The 21,590-nt window shown below is 39.6% G+C and overlaps 1 protein-coding gene across 3 annotated transcripts in view; it reads left to right on the top strand.

Annotated features, from left to right (window-relative positions):
* Positions 1–12,992: 12,992 nt before the first annotated feature.
* The window catches only part of SH2D1B (SH2 domain containing 1B), a 30,931-nt gene continuing 22,333 nt past the window's right edge, over positions 12,993–21,590 (top strand). For 2 of the 3 annotated variants that reach the window (XR_011254535.1, XM_069577580.1), the window contains exon 1: positions 12,996–13,257. Coding sequence is in view for 2 of the 3 variants with exons in the window: in XM_069577580.1 (XP_069433681.1) it covers positions 13,124–13,257 (134 nt within the window). In the remaining variant the exon portion in view is untranslated. Of the gene's footprint in view, positions 13,258–21,590 lie in introns of all 3 variants that reach the window. The other variant, XM_069577564.1, reaches the window with a different exon arrangement.

Genomic DNA, 21,590 nt, shown 5'->3' with positions numbered 1-21,590 from the left:
GTCTCACTTACATGTGGAATCTTTCTTAAAAAATCAAGCTCATAGATAAAAAGAACAAGTCGGTGGATGCCAGATGTGGGGAGTGAAGGGGGTGGAAGAAAAGGGGGAAGGAAGACAAAAGGCTCAAACTTCCAGTTGTAAAATAAAGTTATAGAGATACAATGCACAGCATGGTGACTATAGTTAATAATATATATCGCAATATTTGAAAATTGCTGAGAGAATAAATCTTGAAAGTTTACATTACAAGAAAAAAAGTGTAACTCTGTATGGTGACAAATGTTAATGAGACTTATTGTGGTGATAATTCCACAATGTATACAAATATTGAACCATTATGTTGTACACCTGAAACTAATATAATTGTATATGACAATCATACCTCAATTAAAATTTTTTTAAAAGGTAGAACTTTCCAATGAAGTAATTTGGGTTTGAAGTTTTCTTAGTGGGAATCACTTTCCTAGTTACATGTTTATTGAACTATAACATACAGAAAAGTATGCATATGATAAATTAGATCAATAAACTACCAGAAAGTAAACCCATTAGTGTCAGCACTACTCACATCTGGAATTAAAAATTACCTGCAGCTCTCAAGCACCATCTCATGCCCTCTCCCAGTAGTGACCAAATGCAGTCTCTCCTGAAAGGTACCAGATATTCTGACTTCTATCACATAGGTTAGTTTTGCCTATATCAGAACGTTACACAAATGGGGTCATATAGCATATGTCTTTTTCCACCTGACTTGTTTTGGTGAACATTATATTTGCAAGAGTCATTCATGTTTTAGAGGCTAGTTGAAGTTCATGTAGTCATGAAATTAAGAGACACTTGTTCCTTGGAAGAGAAGTTGTGACAAACCTAGACAACATGTTAAAAAGCAGAGACATCACTTTGCCAACAAAAGTCCATCTAGTTAAACTATGGTTTTCCAGTAGTCATATATGGATGTGAGAGTTGGACCTTAAAGAAAGCCGAGCACCAAAGAATTAATGCTTTTGAACTGTGGAGTTGGAAAAGACTCTTGAGAGCCCCTTGGACTGCAAGGAGATCCAACCAGTCCATCCTAAAGGAAATCAGTCCTGAATATTCATTGGAAGGCCTAATGCTGAAGCTGAAGCTCCAATACTTTGGCCACCCATTGGGAAGAACTGACTTATTAGAAAAGACCCTGATGCTGGGAAAGATTGGGGGCAGAAGAAGAAGGGGATGACAGAGGATGAGATGGTTGGATAGCATCACTGACGTGATGGACATGAGTTTGAGCAAGCTCCGGGAGTTGGCGATGGACAGGGAAGCCTGGAGTGCTGCAGTCCATGGGGTTGCAAAAAGTCAGACATGACAGAGTGACTGAACTGAACTGAAGTTCCCTCTTCTTCATTGCTATATGGTATCCTTCTGTATGTGTACATAACACTTTATTAATATATTCTACTGGTTATGAGCATTTGCTTTTTCAGCTTGGATCTATGATAAATAGTACTTCTATCAATACCATGTACATTTATCCATTTGTCTATCTACCTACCTATCTTTTTATTTATTTATACTTACATGGCCTCATTTATTTAAGGTATATACCTAAGAATAGAATATTACTGCTTCATAGAGTATATCTATATTTAAACTTTGTGTATGTGTGCCAAGTCGCTTCAGTCATGTCTGACTCTTTGTGACCTGATGGACTGTAGCCCACCAGGCTCCTCTGTCCATGGGATTCTTCAGGCAAGAAAACTGGAGTGGGTTGCTATGTCCTTCTCCAGGGAATCTTCCCAACCCAGGGGTCGAACCTGTGTCTTCTGCAGATCCTGCATTGCAGACAGATTCTTTACCTCCAAGAACTTTGATAGATAATAAAATGCCATGTTCCAAAGAAGTTGCACCAATTTACTCTTCCATTTATAGTATATGTGTATTCCCATTGGGCCACTGATGACACCTAGTTCCATTAGTCTTTTTATTTGAACTATTCCTTCTGATTGTATCTTGGTATCTTAATTTAGTTATAATTTTTATTTGCCTGATTCCTAGTGAAATTGAAACATTTACAAACATTTATTAGTTTGTTAGATGTTTTTCAACTCTTTTGCTCATTTCTGTATTGAATTATCTGTCATTTCTTTTTCATTTGTGTAAATTCTTCATCTATTCTGGGTAAGACCATTTTATTATATGTTTTGCAGATATCCTCACCTATTCTGTGCTTTCTTTACTCTTTTAATGGTGTTTTGACGAGTGGAATTTCTAAATTTCAACTTAGTACATCTTATCATTTCTTTTAGGGTTATTTCTTTTAGGTTTGGTTTAAAATTTCTCTCCCTACCACAAAGTTGTATAGAATACAGATATTCTTCTACAAATACAGTATCTTTTAAATTTGTTATTTTATATTTCACATGAGAGTCTACAATACACTTGGAATTTTGTGTGGTGTAGGTAGGGTACACACTTCATTATTTCCCGTATGGATGAATAGTCGACTGATCTAGCACTATTTGTAGAAAAACTGGTATTTCTCTACAGCTCTGCAATGCTTTGTCATATGTAAGTGTCTAAATACATCCAGTTGTGTTTCTGGAACTTTTATTCTGTTCCATTATTCTGTTTGGCCTTTCCCCTGCTTCTGAATTGGAGTAGCTTTATAAACAGATTTTGATATCTGGTAGAATTGATTCTGACCCCTTTCCTCATCTTCAAGAGTGTCTCGAAAATCCCTTGGACTGCAAAGAGATCAAACCAGTCAATCCAAAAACATCAACCCTGAATATTCATTGGAAGGACTGATGCTGAAGCTGAAGCTCTAATACTTTGGCCACCTGATGCAATGAGCCAACTCATTAGAAAAGACTGGGATGCTGGGAAAGATTGAGGGCAGGAGGAGAACGGGGCAGAGGATGAGGTTATAGCATCACTGATTCAGTGGACATGAATTTGAGCAAACTCTGGGAAACAGTGGAAGATAGAGGAGCCTGGCATGCTGGTGTCCATGGAGTCACAAGGAGTTGGAAACGACTTAGCAACTGAACAACAACAGAATGTCTTGGTGTAGCATTCCTTTTCATTTTTATATAAATTTCAGAAACATTTGTCATTTTCCACACTAAAAAACATGCTGTGATATTGTTTGGGATTGTCTGTATATATATTAATCTGGATCCACTTACAACTTTACATTTCTTCTTCCAAATTGTGTACATATTCATTCATTCACTTGCATCTTCCCTTATATCTCCAAATTATGCTTTATAATTTGATTCTGGAAATCTAACGCATCTTTTCCTAGATTTACTCCTAGGTCCTTGAAGTGTTTTGATATCATAAATGGCATCATGAATATTTTCAAGTTTACTTTTCTAAGTGGTACTGTTATATGCAAACACAATCAATTTTTTCACAGACTTTGCATACTGCACCTTTCTACACTCACTGATTTTTAACAAATTATCTGTGTATTCTTTGGACTTTGTTGTCAAAACAATATTGTTTGTGAAAAATGATGATGCTAATTTTTCCTTTTTTAATCTCCCCCCCTCCACACTCCATCTTATTACTCTGGTTGGAATCACTAGTACAATATTACATATTTTATTTTTTCCAATTATTATTTCTTCCATACATAGATTATTTAAAATTCTACTTCTTGTTTCAAAATACTATAAGATTTTTCAAAATCTTCTGATAATTATTTATAGCCTACATTTATTATCATAAGAGAATATTATGGAGAGAATATGTCAAAATATTTTGCCCTGTGGGTTTGTCTATTTCTCCTTATTAGTCTATCAATTTTGTATTATATAGCTTAAGTTATCTTACTAGGTGCATGCAAATTTTGCATGTGTGTGCATGCTCAGTCATGTCCAACTCTTTGCAACCCCAAGAACTGTGGCCTGCTAGGCTCCTCTTCCATAGAATTTTTCAGGTAAGAATAGTGGAGTGGGTTGCCATTTCCTCCTCCAGGGGATCTTCCTGATCCAGGGATCAAACCTGCATCTCCTGTGTCTCCTACATTGCAGGCAGATTCTTTACCACCTGCACCATGTGGGAAGCCTGCTTGCAAATTTTAAATTGTTACTTTGTTGTTCAGTCACTAAGTCATGTCTAACTCTTTGTGAACCCATGAAATACAGCATGCCAGGCTTCCCTGTCCTTCACTGTGCTTCACTTTTCCAGAGTTTGCTCAGACTCATGTTCGTTGAGTTGATGATACCACGCAACCATCTCACCCTCTGTTGCCCTCTTATACTTTTGCTTTCAATCTTTCCCAGCATCTGAGTCTTTTTCCAATGAATCGGCTCCTCACACAGGTGGCCAAAGTATTGGAGCTTCAGCTTCAGCATCCCTTGAATATTCCAGTGAATATTCAGGGCTGATCTCCTTTGGGATGGACTGGTTTGATCTCCTTGCTGTCCAGGAGACTCTCAAGAGTCTTATCCAACACCACAGTTCAAAAGCATCAATTCTTCAGCGCTCAGCCTTCCTTTTGGTCCAACTCTCACACTCACACATGACTATCAGAAAAATCATAGCTCTGACTGTATGGACCTTTGTCAGCAAAGTGATATCTCTGCTTTTTAGTATGCTGTCTAAGTTTGTCATAGCTTTTCTTCCAAGGAGCAAGCATCTTTTAATTTTATGGCTGCAGTCACTGTATGCAGTGATTTTGGAGCCCAAGAAAATAAAATCTGCCACTGTTTCTACTTTCTCCCTATTTGGGGAAATTATTATATATATAGTTATATTTTAAGATTTTATTACTAGGTACATGAAAGTTTTTAAATGTTATGTTTTACTCATGATTATGTAATGTATTCAGAGAAGGCGATGGCACCCCACTCCAGTACTCTTGCCTGGAAAATCCCATGGGTGGAGGAGCCTGGTAGTCTGCAGTCCATGGGGTCGCAAAGAGTCGGACACAACTGAGCGACTTCACTTTTACTTTTCACTTTCATGCTTTGGAGAAGGAAATGGCAACCCACTCCAGTGTTCTTGCCTGGAGAATCCCAGGGACGGGGAAGCCTGGTGGGCTGCCGTCTATGGGGTCTCACAGAGTCAGACACGACTGAAGCGATTTAGCAGCAGCATGTAATGTATTACAAATTATTATATATTGAACCTGTTTCATTACAAGGTGAAACTCTTCATTAATACTTTTGTCATAAATTCTGTCTTGTCTGACATTAATATTACTCCAATTTTCTTTTGGTTCATATTTACATGCTATAATCTTTCTCTATGCTTTTACATTCAGAATTTGTCTGTTCATGTGTTTAATTTTTTTGAAGGTACTAAACGTATGTTTTATTTTGCTTTAAATTTATTTTAAATTGGAGTATAATTGCTTTTTAGCACAGGAAGCTCAGCTTTGTTATCTGTGATGACCTGGGGGGAGGAGGGAGATAGGGAGAGGGAAGTTCAAGAGGGAGGGGATATAGGTATACATACAGCTAGTTCCTGAAGTTTGTGAAGGAAATGGCAACCCACTCCAGTATTCTTGCCTGGAAAATCCCATGGAAGGAGGAGGCTGGTATGTTACAGTCCATGGGGTCACAAAGAGTTGGACACGACTGAGCGACTTCACTTTCACTTTCACTTTAGTAAATATTAAGAATTTTAGGCTTTGTTTATTTTAATCCTATCCATCAATTTTTGTGTTTTGCATGGAGCACTTAGCTCATTTACATTATATATAATTACTAAAATATTTGAGTTTATGTTTCATGCCATTCACCAACTTTGTAATTATTCTGCTCTTGATGAATTTTTTTCTGATTTAGGGGGATTTGGAGAATATTTAGTAATTCATGTCACATCTTTTGATTTACACTGTTCAAAATTTTATTGTTCTGTTCTTAGTCACTCAGTCATGTCCAACTCTTTGACACCTCGTGGACAATAGCCTGCCAGTCTCCTCTGTTCATGGCGATTCTCCAAGCAAGAACACCGGAGTGGGTTGCCATACTCTCCTCCAGGGGATCTTCCCAACCCATGGATCAAACCCAGGTCTCCTGCATTACAGGCAGATTCTTTACCAGCCAAGCTACCAGGGACACCTTTGCACTGTTCAAAATCTTATTAAATATAACCTATCACTACATTTGATATGCAACTCAACAATATACTCTTTTATGACATTTTCTTGTCTCTTTTTATGTTGTGTTTTTGTTTGCTTGTTCGTTTGATTAATTTGTATATCATGGTATACACAGAAGGGAGATATGACAAGATTCTGCTTGTGGGAAAGGGGTAAAGGTGTCGGTATTGGTGGGTTGAAAAGTCACTCTGGAGAGTCAGAATGTCTAAATATATTTCTAAGTCGCTTGTTGTGGAATGTGCAAGGCAAACCTCTCCTCCTCTACCTCTGATGTTGCAACTCTTCCGTAAATTCTACTTCGCTCACCCATCCTTTTAGAAACATTTTTAAAATTAATTTTTATCTGGGGGCTTCCCTGGTGACTCAGTAGTAAAGAATCCACCTGCCGGTGCAGGAGACACGGGACAATCTGGGAGGATCCTATATGCCTCAGAGCAACTAAGCCTGTGCCTCAACTATCGAGCCTGTGTTCCACAGCCTGGGAATCACAGCCACTGGGCCCATGCACCACAACTGCTGAAGCCTGTGTATCCTAGAACCTGTGCTCCTCAACAAGAGAAACCACCACAGTGAGAAGCCTGCACACAGCAACTAGCAAGCAGCCCCAGCTCGCCATAACTAGAGAAAAGCCCACACAGCTTTTGGATAACACAGAGAATGGAGTGCGCACTTCATAACTAGAGAAAAGCAGTGAAGATTCAGCCCAGCCAAATATAAGTAAATAAATAAAAACCAACTTTTATTGGCCTATAGTTGCTTTCCAGTGTTGTGCTAGTTTCTACTGTGCAGTAAAGTGAATCAGCCACATATATACACGCATCCCCTCCCTTCTGAACTTTCTTAGTGTTCAAGTCACCACCGTGCATTAAGTAGAGCTCTGTCTGCTACACAGTTTGTTAACAATCCTTCCTTATGAGAGGATGTTAATTTTGACAGGGAAAGCCATTAGAAAACATGTTGCAGTATTGCTCTCTGCCCCAGGAGTTGGTGATGGTGCGGAAATCTGGCCTGCTGCAGTCTATGAGATTGAAAAGAGTCGGATGACTAAGTGACTCAACTGAACTGAACTGACTGCTCTCTAAGTCTACATGGCAGTGTTAGGAGAGACATGAGGCACAGGAACTTGTAGCAGAGGAGATCATGAGAAAGTATGTCTGTAGGAATTTACAGGGCTTCATGGCATCCAACCCCATCCCTTAATGGCAACTAGATGGGGAAAAAGTAGAAACAGCGACAGATTTTATTTAAGAAAATAAATAAGTTGATTTGGGCTCCAAAATCACTGTGGACAGTGACTGAAGCCCTGAAATTAAGAGACACTTTCTCCAAGGAAGAAAAGCTATGACAAACCTAGACAGCGTATTAAGAAGCAGAGACATCACTTTGTCAACAAAGGTCCATGTAGTCAGAGCTGTGGTTTTTCCACATCATGTACAGATGTGAGAGCTGGACCATAAAGAAGGCTGAGCATCAAAGAATTGATGCTTTTGAGTTGTAATGCTGTAGAACACTCTTGAGGGTCCCTTGGACAGCAAGGAGATCAAACCAGTCAATCCTAAAGGAAAGCAACCTGAATATTCATTGGAAGGGCTGATGCTGAAGTTGAAACTCCAAAACTTTGGCCATCTCATGCAAAGACTCATTAGAAAAGACCCTTAATGCTGGGAAAGATTGAGGGCAGGAGAAGGCGAGGGAGGATGAGATGGTTGGATGGCATCATTGACTCAATGGACATGAATTTGAGCAAACTCTGGGAGTTAGTGAAGGACAGGGAAGCCTGGCATGCTGCAGTCCATGGGGTTGCAAAAAGTGGGACACAATTGAGTGACTGAACAACAGCAACAGGGACTTACAGAAACAATGAAGAAGTTTTCCCAGGGCATGTACCTGGGGAATTGAGGTGACTCTACCTAAATTTCAAGTGTTGGGGAGAGTTCACTGCAAGCTGTGTTATACACCTCTGAAATTATTCCTACATTAGCCAATCAGGCAGCTGCGTGGTCTCTGAAGTCCCAAAGAAAAATGTTTTATATTTGGGAGAAACCCCTTAGACCTCTGCCATTTGGGTGGACATTAATTAATTAAATTTATTAAGCCAGTGATCATATGAGCAGAAAATCTCTGAGGACCAACCATCCTGACCATTCACCACTTGAGGTTAGTCAAATTGGTTTGCTGAGCCTCTATAGACCACCTTGCCCAGGGCTAGCCAATTCCTAGAACTACTAAACAGCTCAACCCACTTCACAAATGCAAAGAGCAGCTAGTCCAGAGCCTATACTCCTGGTGGTTTAGTCACTAAGTTGTGTCCAACTCTTGCAATCCTGTGGACTGTAGCCTGCCAGGCTCCTCTGTACGCGAGATTCTCCAGCAAAAAATACTGGAATGGGTTGCCATTTCCTTCTCCAGGGAACCTTCCTGACCCAGGAATTGAATCCGGGCCTTCTGCATTGCAGGCAGATGATTTACCAACTGAGCTATGAGGGAAGCCCAGCCTCCTGACCCACCTCCATTCTCATACTCCCAGCCACCAGTTTGAATGACACAGGGCCAGGTACCAGAAAATTAGGAACAGGCTCCACGTTCCAGAGCCCACTGAAATGGTTCAAAATAGCCAATTCTAGACCTGCTGACCCTACCTCGCTTATTCCTTCCCAGGGAAACCACAATAGAGGTTATAGCTTCAGATCCCTTCCCTGTCCCTGCCTGCCATACATACTTTGGCACCTGTGACCTGTGCTTTCCCATGTGCCCCCTTCTCTTGGGAACCGTGAGAAATAAGGTGGGTTTTTTTCCTGGCAATAGTCTCCTGATCAGTAAACCTTAATGATCCTCGAGCTTGTTATGAATTCACTTTATTTTAAGACAGCACCATACCTAGATGGGGCTTCCCTGGTAGTTCAGCTGGTAAAGAGTCTGCTTGCAATAGGGGGGACCTGGGTTCGATTCTGGCATCAGGAAGTTCCCCTGGAGAAGGGATGGGCTACCCACTCCAGTATACCTGGGCTTCCTTGGTGGCTCAGATGGTGAAGAATCCACCTGCCATGTGGGAGACCTAGGTTTGATCCCTGGGTTGGGAAGATCCTCTAGAGGAGGGCATGGCAACCCACTCCAGTATTCTTGCCTAGAGAATCCCCATGAACAGAGTAAGCTCGTAGGTTGGACACGGCTGAACAACTAAGCATAGCACACAGCACATATCTGGATGTGCCAAATTCCTAAGATGTCCAAGATTATAAGGGGTAGGGGCACTTTTCACAGGAGAATGCACATTACTGGGTAGTAAGCACCGGTGATATTGAATGATTTGCCTTGGAAATGAACAGAGATCATTCTGTCATTTTTGAAACTGCACCCAAGCATTTCATTGTGGATGCTTTTGTTGACTAAGAGGGCTACTCCATTTCTTCTAAGGGATTTTTGATTCTTGACTGATAATATTCTATGCACCTGAAGATGGAGAAGGTCTATACAATCAGCAAAAACAAGATTAGGAGCTGACTGTGGCTCAGATCATGAACTCTTTATTGTAAAATTCAGGCTTAAATTGAAGAAAGTAGGGAAACCAGTAGGACATTCAGGTATGACTTAAATCAAATCCCTTATGATTATACAGTGGAAGTGACAAACAGATTGAAGGGATTCGATCTGATAGAGTACCTGAAGAACTATGGACAGACGTTCATAAAATTCTACAGGAGGCAGTGATCAAAACCATCTCCAAGAAAAAGAAATGCAAAAGGGCAAAATGCTTGTCTGAGGAGGCCTTATAGATAGCTGAGAAATGAAGAGAAGCTAAAGGCAAAGAAGAAAAGGAAAGATAAACCCATCTGAATGCAGAGTTCCAAAGAATAGCAAGGAGAGATAAGAAAGCTTTCTTCAGTGATCAATGCAAAGAAATAGAGGAAAACAATAAAATGGGAAAGATTAGAGATCTCTTCAAGAAAATTAGAGATACCAAAGGAAAATTTCATACAAAGATGGGCACAATAAAGGACAGAAATGGTACAGACCTAACTGAAGCAGAAGATACAAAGAAAAGGTGGCAAGAATATACAGAAGAATTATACAAAAAAGATCTTAATGACCCAGATAACCACAATGGTGTGATCAGTCACCTATAGCCAGACATCCTGGAGTGCAAAGTCAAGTGGGCCTTAGGAAGCATCACTACAAACAAAGCTAATGGAGGTGATGGAATTCCAGCTGAGCTATTTCAAATCATAAAAGATGATGCTGTCAAAGTGCTGCACTCAATACGCCAGCAAATTTGGAAAACTCAGCAGTGGCCACAGGACTGGAAACGTTCAGTTTTCATTCCAATCCCAAAGAAAGGCAATGCCAAAGAATGCTCAAACTACCGCACAATTGCACTCATCTCACATATTAGCAAAGTATGCTCAAAATTCTCCAATAAGGCTTCAATGGTACAGGAACCAAGAACTTCAGAGGAACTAGAGATCAAATTGCCAACACCCATTAGATCATTAAAAAAGCAAGAGAGCTCATCTACTTCTGCTTTATTGACTATGCCAAAGCCTTTGACTGTGTGAATCACAACAAATTGTGGAAAATTCTTCAAGAGATAAGAATACCAGACCACCTGACCTGCCTCCTGAGAAATTTGTTTGTAGGTCAAGAAGCAACATTTAGAACTGGACATGGACTGGTTCCAAATTGGGAAAGGAGTGTGTGAAGGCTGTATAATGTCACCCTGCTTATTTAACTTATATGCAGAGTACATCATACAAAATTGCCAGGCTGGATGAAGCACAAGCTGAAACCAGGAGTGCCGGGAAAAATATCAATAACCTCAGATATGCAGATGACACCACCCTTAAGGCAGAAAGCAGAGAGGAACTGAAGAACCTCTTGATGAAAGTGAAAGAGGAGAGTAAAAAAAAAGCTGGCTTAAAACTCAACATGCAGAAAATGAAAATCATGGTGTTCTGTCTCATCGCTTCATGGCAAGAAGATGGAGGAACAGTTACAGACTTATTTTCTTGGGCTCCAAATTCACCTGCAGGTGGTGACTGCAGCCATGAAATTAAAAGACGCTTGCTCCTTGGAAGAAAAGCTACGACCAACCTAGACGGTGTTTTAAAAAGCAGAGACATCACTTTGCCAACAAAGGTCCGTCTAGTCAAAGCTATGGTTTTTCCAGTAGTCATGTATGGATGTAAGAGTTGGACTATAAAGAAAGCTGAGCACTGAAGAACTGATGCTTTTGAACTGTGGAGTTGGAGAAGATTCTTGAGAGTTCCTTGGACTGCAAGGAGATCCAACCAGTCAATCCTAAAGGAAATCAGTCTTGAATATTCATTGGAAGGACTGATGCTAAAGCTGAAGCTCCAATACTCTGGCCACACAGTGGGAAGAACTGACTCATTAGAAAAGACCCTGATGCTGGGAAAGATTGAAGGCAGGGGGATAAGAGGACAACAGAGGATGAGATGGTTGGATGGCATCACAAACTCAATGGACATGAGTTTGAACAAGCTCTGGGAGTTGGTGACCGACAGGGAAGCCTGGCATGCTGCAGTTCATGGGGTTGCAAAAAATCGGATATGGCTGTAAGACTGAACTGAAGTGAGGCAGTCATACTCAGTTAAAATTACTACTCTAAATGAAGGATTGACAAACTGCAGCTGGGGTCCCAAATCTTTCTATTGCCTCTTTTTGTAAATAAAGATTTACTTGAACATAAAAAATACCACTGTGTAGGATGGCTTAGTTCCTCAAAAAGCCTTGGAGGAAATGATGAATACATTTTGGGAATCTGAAGTACAGCATGGTGACTACAAGGAGTAATACTACATGAAAGTTGCTACAACAGTAGATCTTATGTGTTCTCACAACAATAAAGAAATAGTAAGTATGTGACAAGATGGCCATGTTAGCTAATGCTGTGGTAGTAATCATTTGCAAATAGGAAATTAAATGGTTATACCTCAAATTTTTACAATGTTACATGTCAACTGTATGTCAACAGGGAAAACAGTCTTAGAAATTACATTTAGGATTAATTCTGATCCTCAGAAAACAGAAACAATCTTTTCCAAGAATATCAGTTGACCTAAGTAGAAAAGGGTCAGTAGAAAAGATTTTTCTTGTCAACACCAGGGTGGCTAAGTGTCCTGGGCTGGATAGACTTTTCTTTATAAGGAACATTACTGATGCCCCAAAGGATGGAAACCTCAAAGGACGTGAGGTTTTTCAAATCAAAGCCTAATATGTTTTTTTCTTCCAGTTGGAGAAACATTCCTACACTAATTGTGCATATCCAGATCTCCCTCCCATGTGCACCAGCTCCTTCCCCAAAAGGCTCGATGCTAGAAGGTGTTAAAAATGGCCTTTATTCGCCAGCGACTAGGCGCCCTAGCCAGGCGATACTCCCCCTGGACCATCCTCCCCCACAGTGCCCAGTGCTTCCTATTCCCATCACTGTCTTACACTTCTCATGTCATTTGATCCATGGATGTCCTACATTTTCGATTGTTCCACTGCCTCTGGATATACCTGGATTCATTCAGCATCTGTACACTTTTTTTGAGCACCTGTCTGAGCTGAGCACAGCATACCCATGGGTGGCTTCAGCAGGAGATGGGATCCCCTTTCAGCCAAAAGCATCCTTGGAAGGGATGCCACGAGCCAGAGAAGCAGAAAACTGGTGACTTAGGGTGAAATACAAGGACGGCTGCAACCAGTTCTGAGGAGCTTGTGTTCAGCATTGAGCTTGAACCACAGACATTGTTGATTCCACTGTGTATTTCAGACATAGTTTAACCCACTTCCGTGAGTCATACTTAGGCCACTTATAGGCTGAAGTGTCTTGGTCACTTTATCACCCCACCTCTCTCATTTCCTGAATCTTGTGAAACTATCTGAGTCCCACAGAATAAACTTGTCTCACTCCTATGAGCCAGAGCAAGAAGAGGTATTTCCACAGGCCCCATTTAGGCCAGCTGCCTCCAGTTCTCTCCTCAGATTCGTCCCTCATCTTGGGGTACCGGAGGGCTCCCCATGGATCTGCCTTATTACCATGGCCCTCTGTCCAAGCGAGACTGTGAGACCTTGCTGCTCAAGGAAGGAGTGGATGGCAACTATCTGTTAAGAGACAGCGAGTCGATGCCCGGGGTCCTGTGCCTCTGCGTCTCGTGAGTAGCCTCACCTTCCATGCATATGTTAAGTGTAGGACTGATAACCAGGTGGAAAAGAAACTGTTCCTCACTGACTCTGCAGCCCAGACGAGCACAATGAGAAATAGCTAGACACTGCCACGAGGAAATGGAAGGAACATGTCTGTCTAAGCTCCTTTACCTTTCCTTCCCTCCACGCGCAGACACTGTGGAGCAGCAGAAGTGGGGGTGGTGGGAGGATAAGGCTTCAGGCAATATAGGAAGGGAGCAGAGAGGAGAGAAGGCAGCCATGCGAGAAAGTTCTTCTCCTATGGAGGCTGATTTATTTAGTAAGGAAAACATGAAATTTTAACCTGAGAAGCCAAGGTTTTACATGGCTGGCTCCGCTTGTGATTTTTAAGATACTAATAACATTTCAAACTTCGTTACATTTGTAAAAGGCTTCAGCAGACATTATTTCCCTTCGTCCTGCTTGTAGTCTGTCAAGGCAAGCCACCATTTTGTCGATGTAGAAACAGACCCTGGGGTGTGTGCAACAACTTGCTTGTGTTACAACACATCTGGTGTTTCCAAAGAAGCTGAGTTCCATGTGAAACTTTAAGCCAGAGCATCAGAGCCATACTGCTGAAGGAAGTTGCTTATCCCAGTTTAAAAACCAATCTTAAACAGATATCAGGGGAAATCTACTATCTTTAAAGGATTCTCCTGTTTGTGGAGACCACTGAATTTTTCTTTACCTTTTACAAGAATTAAAACCCAAGTGTCTCCAAGGATAAGCTTCAGTGCTTCTTAGAACTGGGGAAGAAAGAGTGCTATTACTGACAGAATAGACAGGGATGTCCTTCTTTCTTTATGTGACACCAGGAATCCAGATATAAGAAAGGCAGTCTTCAGGTGTTAGCAGTTTGAATTCAAGTTACAAGTGATGTTGAGTGCTTTCATGTATTTTTTAGCCATCACTAATTCTTCTTTTGAGAACTGCATCATCATATCCTTTACCCATTTTTAGCTTGAGTTGTTGTCTTCTTTCTACTGATTTTTTCCAATTTCTGTGTATGCAGGTAAAACTTTTTTTTTTTTTTTTTCAAAAAAAGACGCACAAACACAAGAAAGCTACAGACCAATTTAAATTTCATTTACTATTAATTTTCAATAAACTACTAACAAAAGAGAAGCCAGTAAAACATTAAAGCAGAAAATACACTATGCTAAAATATACTATGGTCCAATCTAAGAAATTAAGGTTGGTTCTATGTCAGGAAAATTATTAGTTTAATTGTGTATTAATAGGTCAGACGTTGCAAACTGTATAACTCATTCAAATTTGCTTAAATGATATTAAATAAAATTCAGCATCTACCCCTCAATTAAACACATACTCACATGTGCACATGCATGCACTCACTTACACACTCCTAACCATATATAGCCAGATAGATGCTTCCTTAACACCAGATGAAGCCCTGGAAGAATTATCCCTAACATCACGAATGAGCCAAAGTAATTGTAAGCACTACTATGTAACATTTTCCAGGAGATATCAGCAAGTGTAATTAATCAAAAGAAATAAATGTAAAAATTGAAAAGGAAGATGTAAAATTATTATTTACAGTTAACATGACTTTATACCTTTGAAATCTAGATTTAACTGAAAAAAAAAACTACTAAAATCTTTAAGAAATTCAGTAGAGATATCAGCTTTTATCATTGAAATCTAAAAATCAACAGCTTCCATACTGAAATAATAACTAGTAAGAAAATATAATACACCTCATTTACATCAGCAATAATTAATAATACTTAGGAATAAATATAATATGAAATGTGCAAACTTAAGTATCCACTGGGGAGCTTACTAGAAGACTTAAATGAAAGGAAGAATTCCATTTAGAAACTTACCAGTTCACCATAATTAATCTATAAATTCAGCATTTTTTCAGTAAAAAAAATCAACAGAATCTTAAATTTTCTCTTCAAAGATAGTAAAGTTTATCCAGATGGGAAATAAAACACAGGGAACCTGCCAGAGAGCCAGAAAAGTTTTTTATTAAAAGAAGGGAGACTAGCTTTACTAAATACTAAAATACATTACTACAGTAATTACTGCAATAATTAAAAGAGTTTGGTACTGAGAGATCAATTAAATATTTGGAATATAGAGTCTGGTAGAAATAAAGCGAAATACATATGGAATTTACTTTATATTCAAAAGATCATCTCGAATTAGTGAGGAAAAGATGAATGATAATTAACTGTGTTGGAACCCTTGACTGGTCACTTAGAAAAAATAACCTGAATCCCTTTCTTACTTCTTAAAGTTAATTCAAAGTGGTTCTAATACAGAACTTCTTTTTTCTAAATGAAACCATGTATATTAAAAGAAAACATGAACTATTAAAAAATATTCCTGGAATTGAGAAAGTCTTTCTAACAAGACACAAAACCAGAAAACGAAAAAGAACAGATGGCTAAATATGACCATTATAACAAGAACAACAACAAAAAAACTGTTAACGACAAACCAACAGAAGAAAATCAAAACTTCATTAACATGGAAGAGCTCTTAAAAAAACAATAGAAAACTAGACAAAGTGCAGGAGGAGGAGATTCTCTGAAATGGAATATGAAAAAGAAAGAATAAAAAATATTAGATAGCTAAAAAAACACAAAAGAATAATGTGATACCATTTTTACCAATTCAGTGGTCCAGAATTAAAACTGAAAATACCCAGAAGAAATTCAATTTTGGGGAAGTAGTAGTGCTTACACTTGCTAAATGCAACTTCTTTCAGTGGTTGCAAACCAGTCACCGGGCTTCCCTGGTGGCCCAAACAATAAAAGCGTAAAAGGCAGCCTACAATGTGGGAGACCGGGTTCAGTCCCCGGGTCAGGAAGATCCCCTGGACAAGGCAATGGCACTCCACTCCAGCACTCTTGCCTGGAAAATTCCACGGAGGGAGGAGCCTGGTGGGCTACAGCCCATAGGGTCGCAGAGAGTCGGACACGACTGAGCGACTTCACTTCCACTTTGCTTTGTTTTCTATTCAGCCACTAAGTTGTGTCCAAATCTTTGCGACCCCATGGACTGTAGGCCGCCAGGCTTCTCTGTCCATTGGAGTCTCCAGGCAAGAACACTGGAGTGGGTAGCCATTCCCTTCTCCAGGGGGGTCTTCATTATTGGGGGATTGAACCCGTAGCTCCTGCGGCTCCTGCACTGCAGGCAGATTCTTTACCGCTGAGCCATTAGGAAAGCCTAACATTTGACCCCAAATCTCATTAATAAAAACGTATCTTATAGTTATGTGCAAACTGGCATTAGCAAGATTAAGTAAATCCGTATATAATATGGAAAAAATTCCAAGATCTATTGTGTGAAGTTGAGATATTAAGTATGATCCCATTTGTGTAAAAAAAAACAAAGTATGCCTGTATCCCTGTATATCCATAAACAGTATTTGAAATGTAGATTCACAATATTGGTTACAGCTGGGAAATTTAGGAGGAATAAATGGGGAAGAAAAGGTTGTGGATTCATTCTTCTTATTTGATAACTTTTTCTCACTGTTTAAATGGTTTATATGTGCAGATATTACTTTGGTAATTTTAAAAAATTTATAAAAATGTAATGAGCCCCTATTATCTATGCAAACACTGTGCTAAGGCCCTGGGGGATTCTAAGGTGATTCCACTAGGCAACTTGAAATTTTTTTAACATGAAAATAAATAATATAAGTATAAATTTCAGAAGAGACAGTTTTATACAAATTTAAAATCAGAGGAGATGATCAGTAGTCTTCTTAGAGAAGGTGGTATTTGAGTTGGGATTCAAAAGAGTGGATTAGATTTAGTTACACAGAAATGAGATGAAAGGCATTGTAGGTTGGGGGAAAGGCAGGAACACAGGTCCAGAAAAGGGATATTTTAAAGCATATAGGAATCATACAGGGTTCTAGAAAGGTAGTTTGGAAACAAATCAAAGTCAGTTTGGCATAATATTATGGGTCTTAAAAGAATGACTCTGTAGTTGATGGGGAAACATGGATGGTCTCTGAGAAGGGAAATGACAAGACTGGTACTGAGTTTGGGGAACTTCAATCTAATAAGGATAATATACTGAAGCTGGCAGATAATGATGGCAGTAGAGACTGCTTTGTCTTTAGATGGGAGATGGTGAGGAACTTGCTATGGTGGGGCAAGCAGTGGGAATGGAAATCAGAAGAAGGCGCAAGGGGGACTTCCTTGGTGACACAGTGGATAAGAATCTGCCTGCCAATGCAGGAGACAAGGGTTTGATCCCTGGTGCAGGAAGATTCCACATGTCGTGGGGCAACTAAACACTGCACCATGACTGCTGCGTCCGTGTGCCTAGGGTCTGTTCTGTGCAACAAGAGAAAGTGCCACAGTGCGAAGACTGAGCAACACAGCCAAGGGTAGCCCCCGCTCACCGCAACTTGAAAAGGCCCATGTGAAAGCAAGGAAGGCTCGGCATAGCCAAAATAAAAGAATAACACACTTTACAAATTTTAAAAAAGGAGGTGCCAAGTATGTGAAATAGGAGGGACCTCAGTCAGGATTTCAGCATAGGTAATCAATCTAGCCTATACTGGGATTCTCTTTAATAATTGACATTTATGCACAACTGCTCTGTGATACATCATGCTAACTTAAATATTCATCCAAAGCAAAAATCAAAAAAAAATGAATACGAATAATAATAACAAATCAAATGGAGAGGCAGGAATAAATATCCATTAGACACCTGCACTAGATAAGGGTCACCCTCTTCCCTACCCATGTCAGCAAACAAAATTTCGGGCACCCTCAGCCTTAAGGCTCAGATCAAATAACCCCCTCAAAACCCTTTTGGCCCCTTTCATAGTTCTTATGAGATTTTATCACATCAGTATAGACCATTCAATTGTAATTGTTCAACAGTTTTTTAAAGTCTACCATGTCAAGGACTTCCCTGGTAGCTCAGATGGTAAAGCGTCTACCTACAATGTGGGAGGCCTGGGTTCAATCCCTGGGTCAGGAAGATCCTCTGGAGAAGGCAGTGGCACCCCACTCCAGTACTCTTGCCTGGAAAATCCCATGGACAGAGGAGCCTGGTAGGCTACAGTCCACGAGGTTGCAAAGAGTTGGACACGACTGAGTGACTAAACTTGCACTTTCCTGTCAAGCACTATAGTAGATTCTCAGTTAATGCCTTCAATACACCTCAGAGTCTAGAGGGAAAAATAGAGAAGTAAATGGACCCTGGGAGGTGTATGAAAACTGATGACTTACGTTAGGGCATGATAGGAACTGAGAGAAAGGAATGATTCACTCATCAAGGAGTCAAGAGCCTGCAAGGAAGATAGGACTTGGAGGGTGACTAAAACCATCATTCGTTCATTCAACAGCACGCACTGAGTGCCCACTATGTTCTAGGTATGGTCCTATGCACTGGCGAAATAGTGGTAAATAGTACAGACACTAGTCCTGCCCTCATGAAATGACATTCCAGTGAGAGGAGCCAATAAAGTGAAAACAAATCAGAGGCACGTTTCAGCAAGGGCAGAGTCTACCTTAGGTTGGGTTCAGGAAAGATTCCTCTGAGAAGGTCACAAAGCAATTCATATTCCAGTATACACCCTGTGTGAGCAAAGTCAAAATTATCTACAACACAAGTGTTAGCCTGTTTTTCTACATCAGTGCAACAAGAGCCACTATGAAGGTGCTTTCCATGAGCCAAAAATTGTGTTAAGCATGTTACACCAATTATTTATGCTTTGGAAAGCCATCCTTGGTAGGTGATATATCTCTATTTTGTGGGAAATGGAATGGAGCTTCTTATAACTAAGAGGTCCAAGATCAAACTGTTAATGTATTGTTATCCTGCCTTTCTTACCAATGTCCCTAGTTCTAATGCTCAAGGTGATCTTTTTGGAACTCTTTAAAGTGCTCAGGCAGGGGCCTTCCAAGCATTGGGCTTGGCAGTAGATCCTGATGTGTGGAATCTTGCATTTTGCTTCTTAGAGAACTACCCTTTCTTCTTTGCTGTGCTAGAATAGCAGGATACCAACTTCCATGCTTTCACAGATCTAAATGAGGTTATTAGGGAGAAGGTTAGAAATAAAGGAAGGAAGTCACAGAGGAAAATTGGTCTACCAGCACATTTTCACCAACCAGACTGCTATGTGGTAAGCATGGACAGGAAATGTAACCTGATCTCACAGCCTGATATAGCGTTCAGAAAACACCAACGTGCAAACACTATGTAGGTGACTTGACTGTTAGAAGTTGGAACTGGGTCTAGCTTTATAATCAGCAGAGTCAAAATGGAATAGATGTTTGGAGATATAAGGGATTCAGCTGCTGGTGTGAAGGGAAAGGAGGGACTTTTGTAGTCATAGGAAAGTTACAGGTAAGAACTTAAACCATGACTTATGGCAACAACAGAAACAGTGAGTGAGAGAGATCCCAAGAGTCATTTCCAGCTCTCATATTCTGAGATCTTTGGAAAGAGTTGAGTTCAGAAAGTAAGAAAACAATCAAGCTTTTTTTGTTTTAGAAAAATCAAATGTTGAGAAAGGTATAAAAAAGAGAGCAGAAATTATCTCAGTCTCACCGCTTAGAAATCGCCTTTCTTGATATTTCAACACACATCTCTCCAGTCTGTTCTCTACTCGTATGCATGTAGAAGTGAATATTCTATATGTATGTAAATTACTCATTATATATATGATGATTTGTGACTTAAAATTTTTAATTGAAGGATAATTGCTTTACAATATTGTGTTAATTTCTGCTGTATATCAACATGAATCAGTCATAGGTACTACTTCTTTTTCAATGTATAACAGGTATATTCCCACATCAAAGAAAGCAAATATCATAATGTTATGATTACTTACTATTTATTGATTGCATATGTCATAATTTATACATAACTATTCATTTAGGCTTCCCTGATGTCTCAGACAGTAAAGAATCTGCTTGCAATGAGGGAGACCCAGATTCAATCCCTGGGTCAGGAAGATCCCCTGGAGAAGGGAATGACAACACACTCCAGTATTCTTGCCTGGAGAATTCCATGGACAGAGGAGACTGGTGGGCTATAGTCCACGGTGTAGCAAAGAATCAGACATGACTGAGCAACTAACACTTTCATACATTTAGGTTATTTCCAGTTTGGTCCAATGGACCCAATGTGATTTGATACAACTAATATTTTTGTGCTTATATCTTTGAGAGTTTGCCCAACTCTCTCCTCAGGATAATACCCTAAACATTTTAACATTTTTACACACATTGACAAATTAGTACAATCAGAGTTTGCATGGATGTACACTCCAACCAAGAGCAGTGAGAAAGCCAGAAGTCAAGTCTTAAAACATTCTTTATTTACTTGTAACTTGTTTTATCATGCTCTTAGAAGTATATTTCAAAGAACAGAAGTTCTTTATTTTAATGAAGTCAAATTTATCTTTTTTCTTTGATGGATTGTGATTTCAGTAATATATCAATATATAATAAACCCTTGTCTAATGTAATTCACAAAGGTTCTCTTCTATGTTTTCTTCTAGAGTTGAATAGTTTTAACTTTCACAATTAATATAGCCTGTGCTGATTTAATTTTTGCATTTGGGTAAGGTTAGGGTTGGTGTTTTATTAAATATGGCCACCTATTTGTTCCAGCTCAGTTGTTGAACAGATTATTCTTTCTCCCAATAAATTTCTTTGGTGCCTTTGTAAAACAAAAATTATCAACTATATAAGTCTGGCTCTATTTCTGAGCTCTCAGCCTTGATTGTTTTTCTTTATGCAAATTCTATATTATGTTGATAACCATCAGTTTATAGTTAGTCTTGAAATAAGATGGTGTCAATCACTCAACTTTTTCAAGGTTATTTTGGCTATCTTAGATCCTTTAGGAGCCTGTAGGCTGCAGTCCATGGGGTCGCTAAGAGTCGGACACGACTGAGCGACTTCTCTTTCACTTTTCATTTTCATGCATTGGAGAAGGAAATGGCAACCCACTCCAGTGTTCTTGTCTGGAGAATCCCAGGGACAGGATAGGCTGCTGTCTATGGGGTCGTACAGAGTCGGATACGACTGAAGCGGCTTAGGAGCAGCAGCAGCAGCAGATCCTTTGTATTTCCATACATATTTCAGATTCAGCTTTTCAACTAAGACATACACACACACACACAAAGACTGATGATAGACTGAGATTGCATGAATCTATAGGTCCATTTGGGGAGAACCAACCGGATAACATTAATTCTTCTGATCCATGAATATAGTTTAACCTCTTCTTTCATTTATATGAAAGAAGTTTTACAGTTTCTTGTAAAAGTTGTAAAAGA

Source organism: Ovis canadensis, chromosome 1 (assembly GCF_042477335.2).
Source record: "Ovis canadensis isolate MfBH-ARS-UI-01 breed Bighorn chromosome 1, ARS-UI_OviCan_v2, whole genome shotgun sequence".
Classification (NCBI taxonomy): Eukaryota; Metazoa; Chordata; class Mammalia; order Artiodactyla; family Bovidae; genus Ovis; species Ovis canadensis.
The sequence above is the reverse complement of the archived record's forward strand: the minus strand, read 5'-3'. Positions and strand labels throughout refer to the sequence as shown.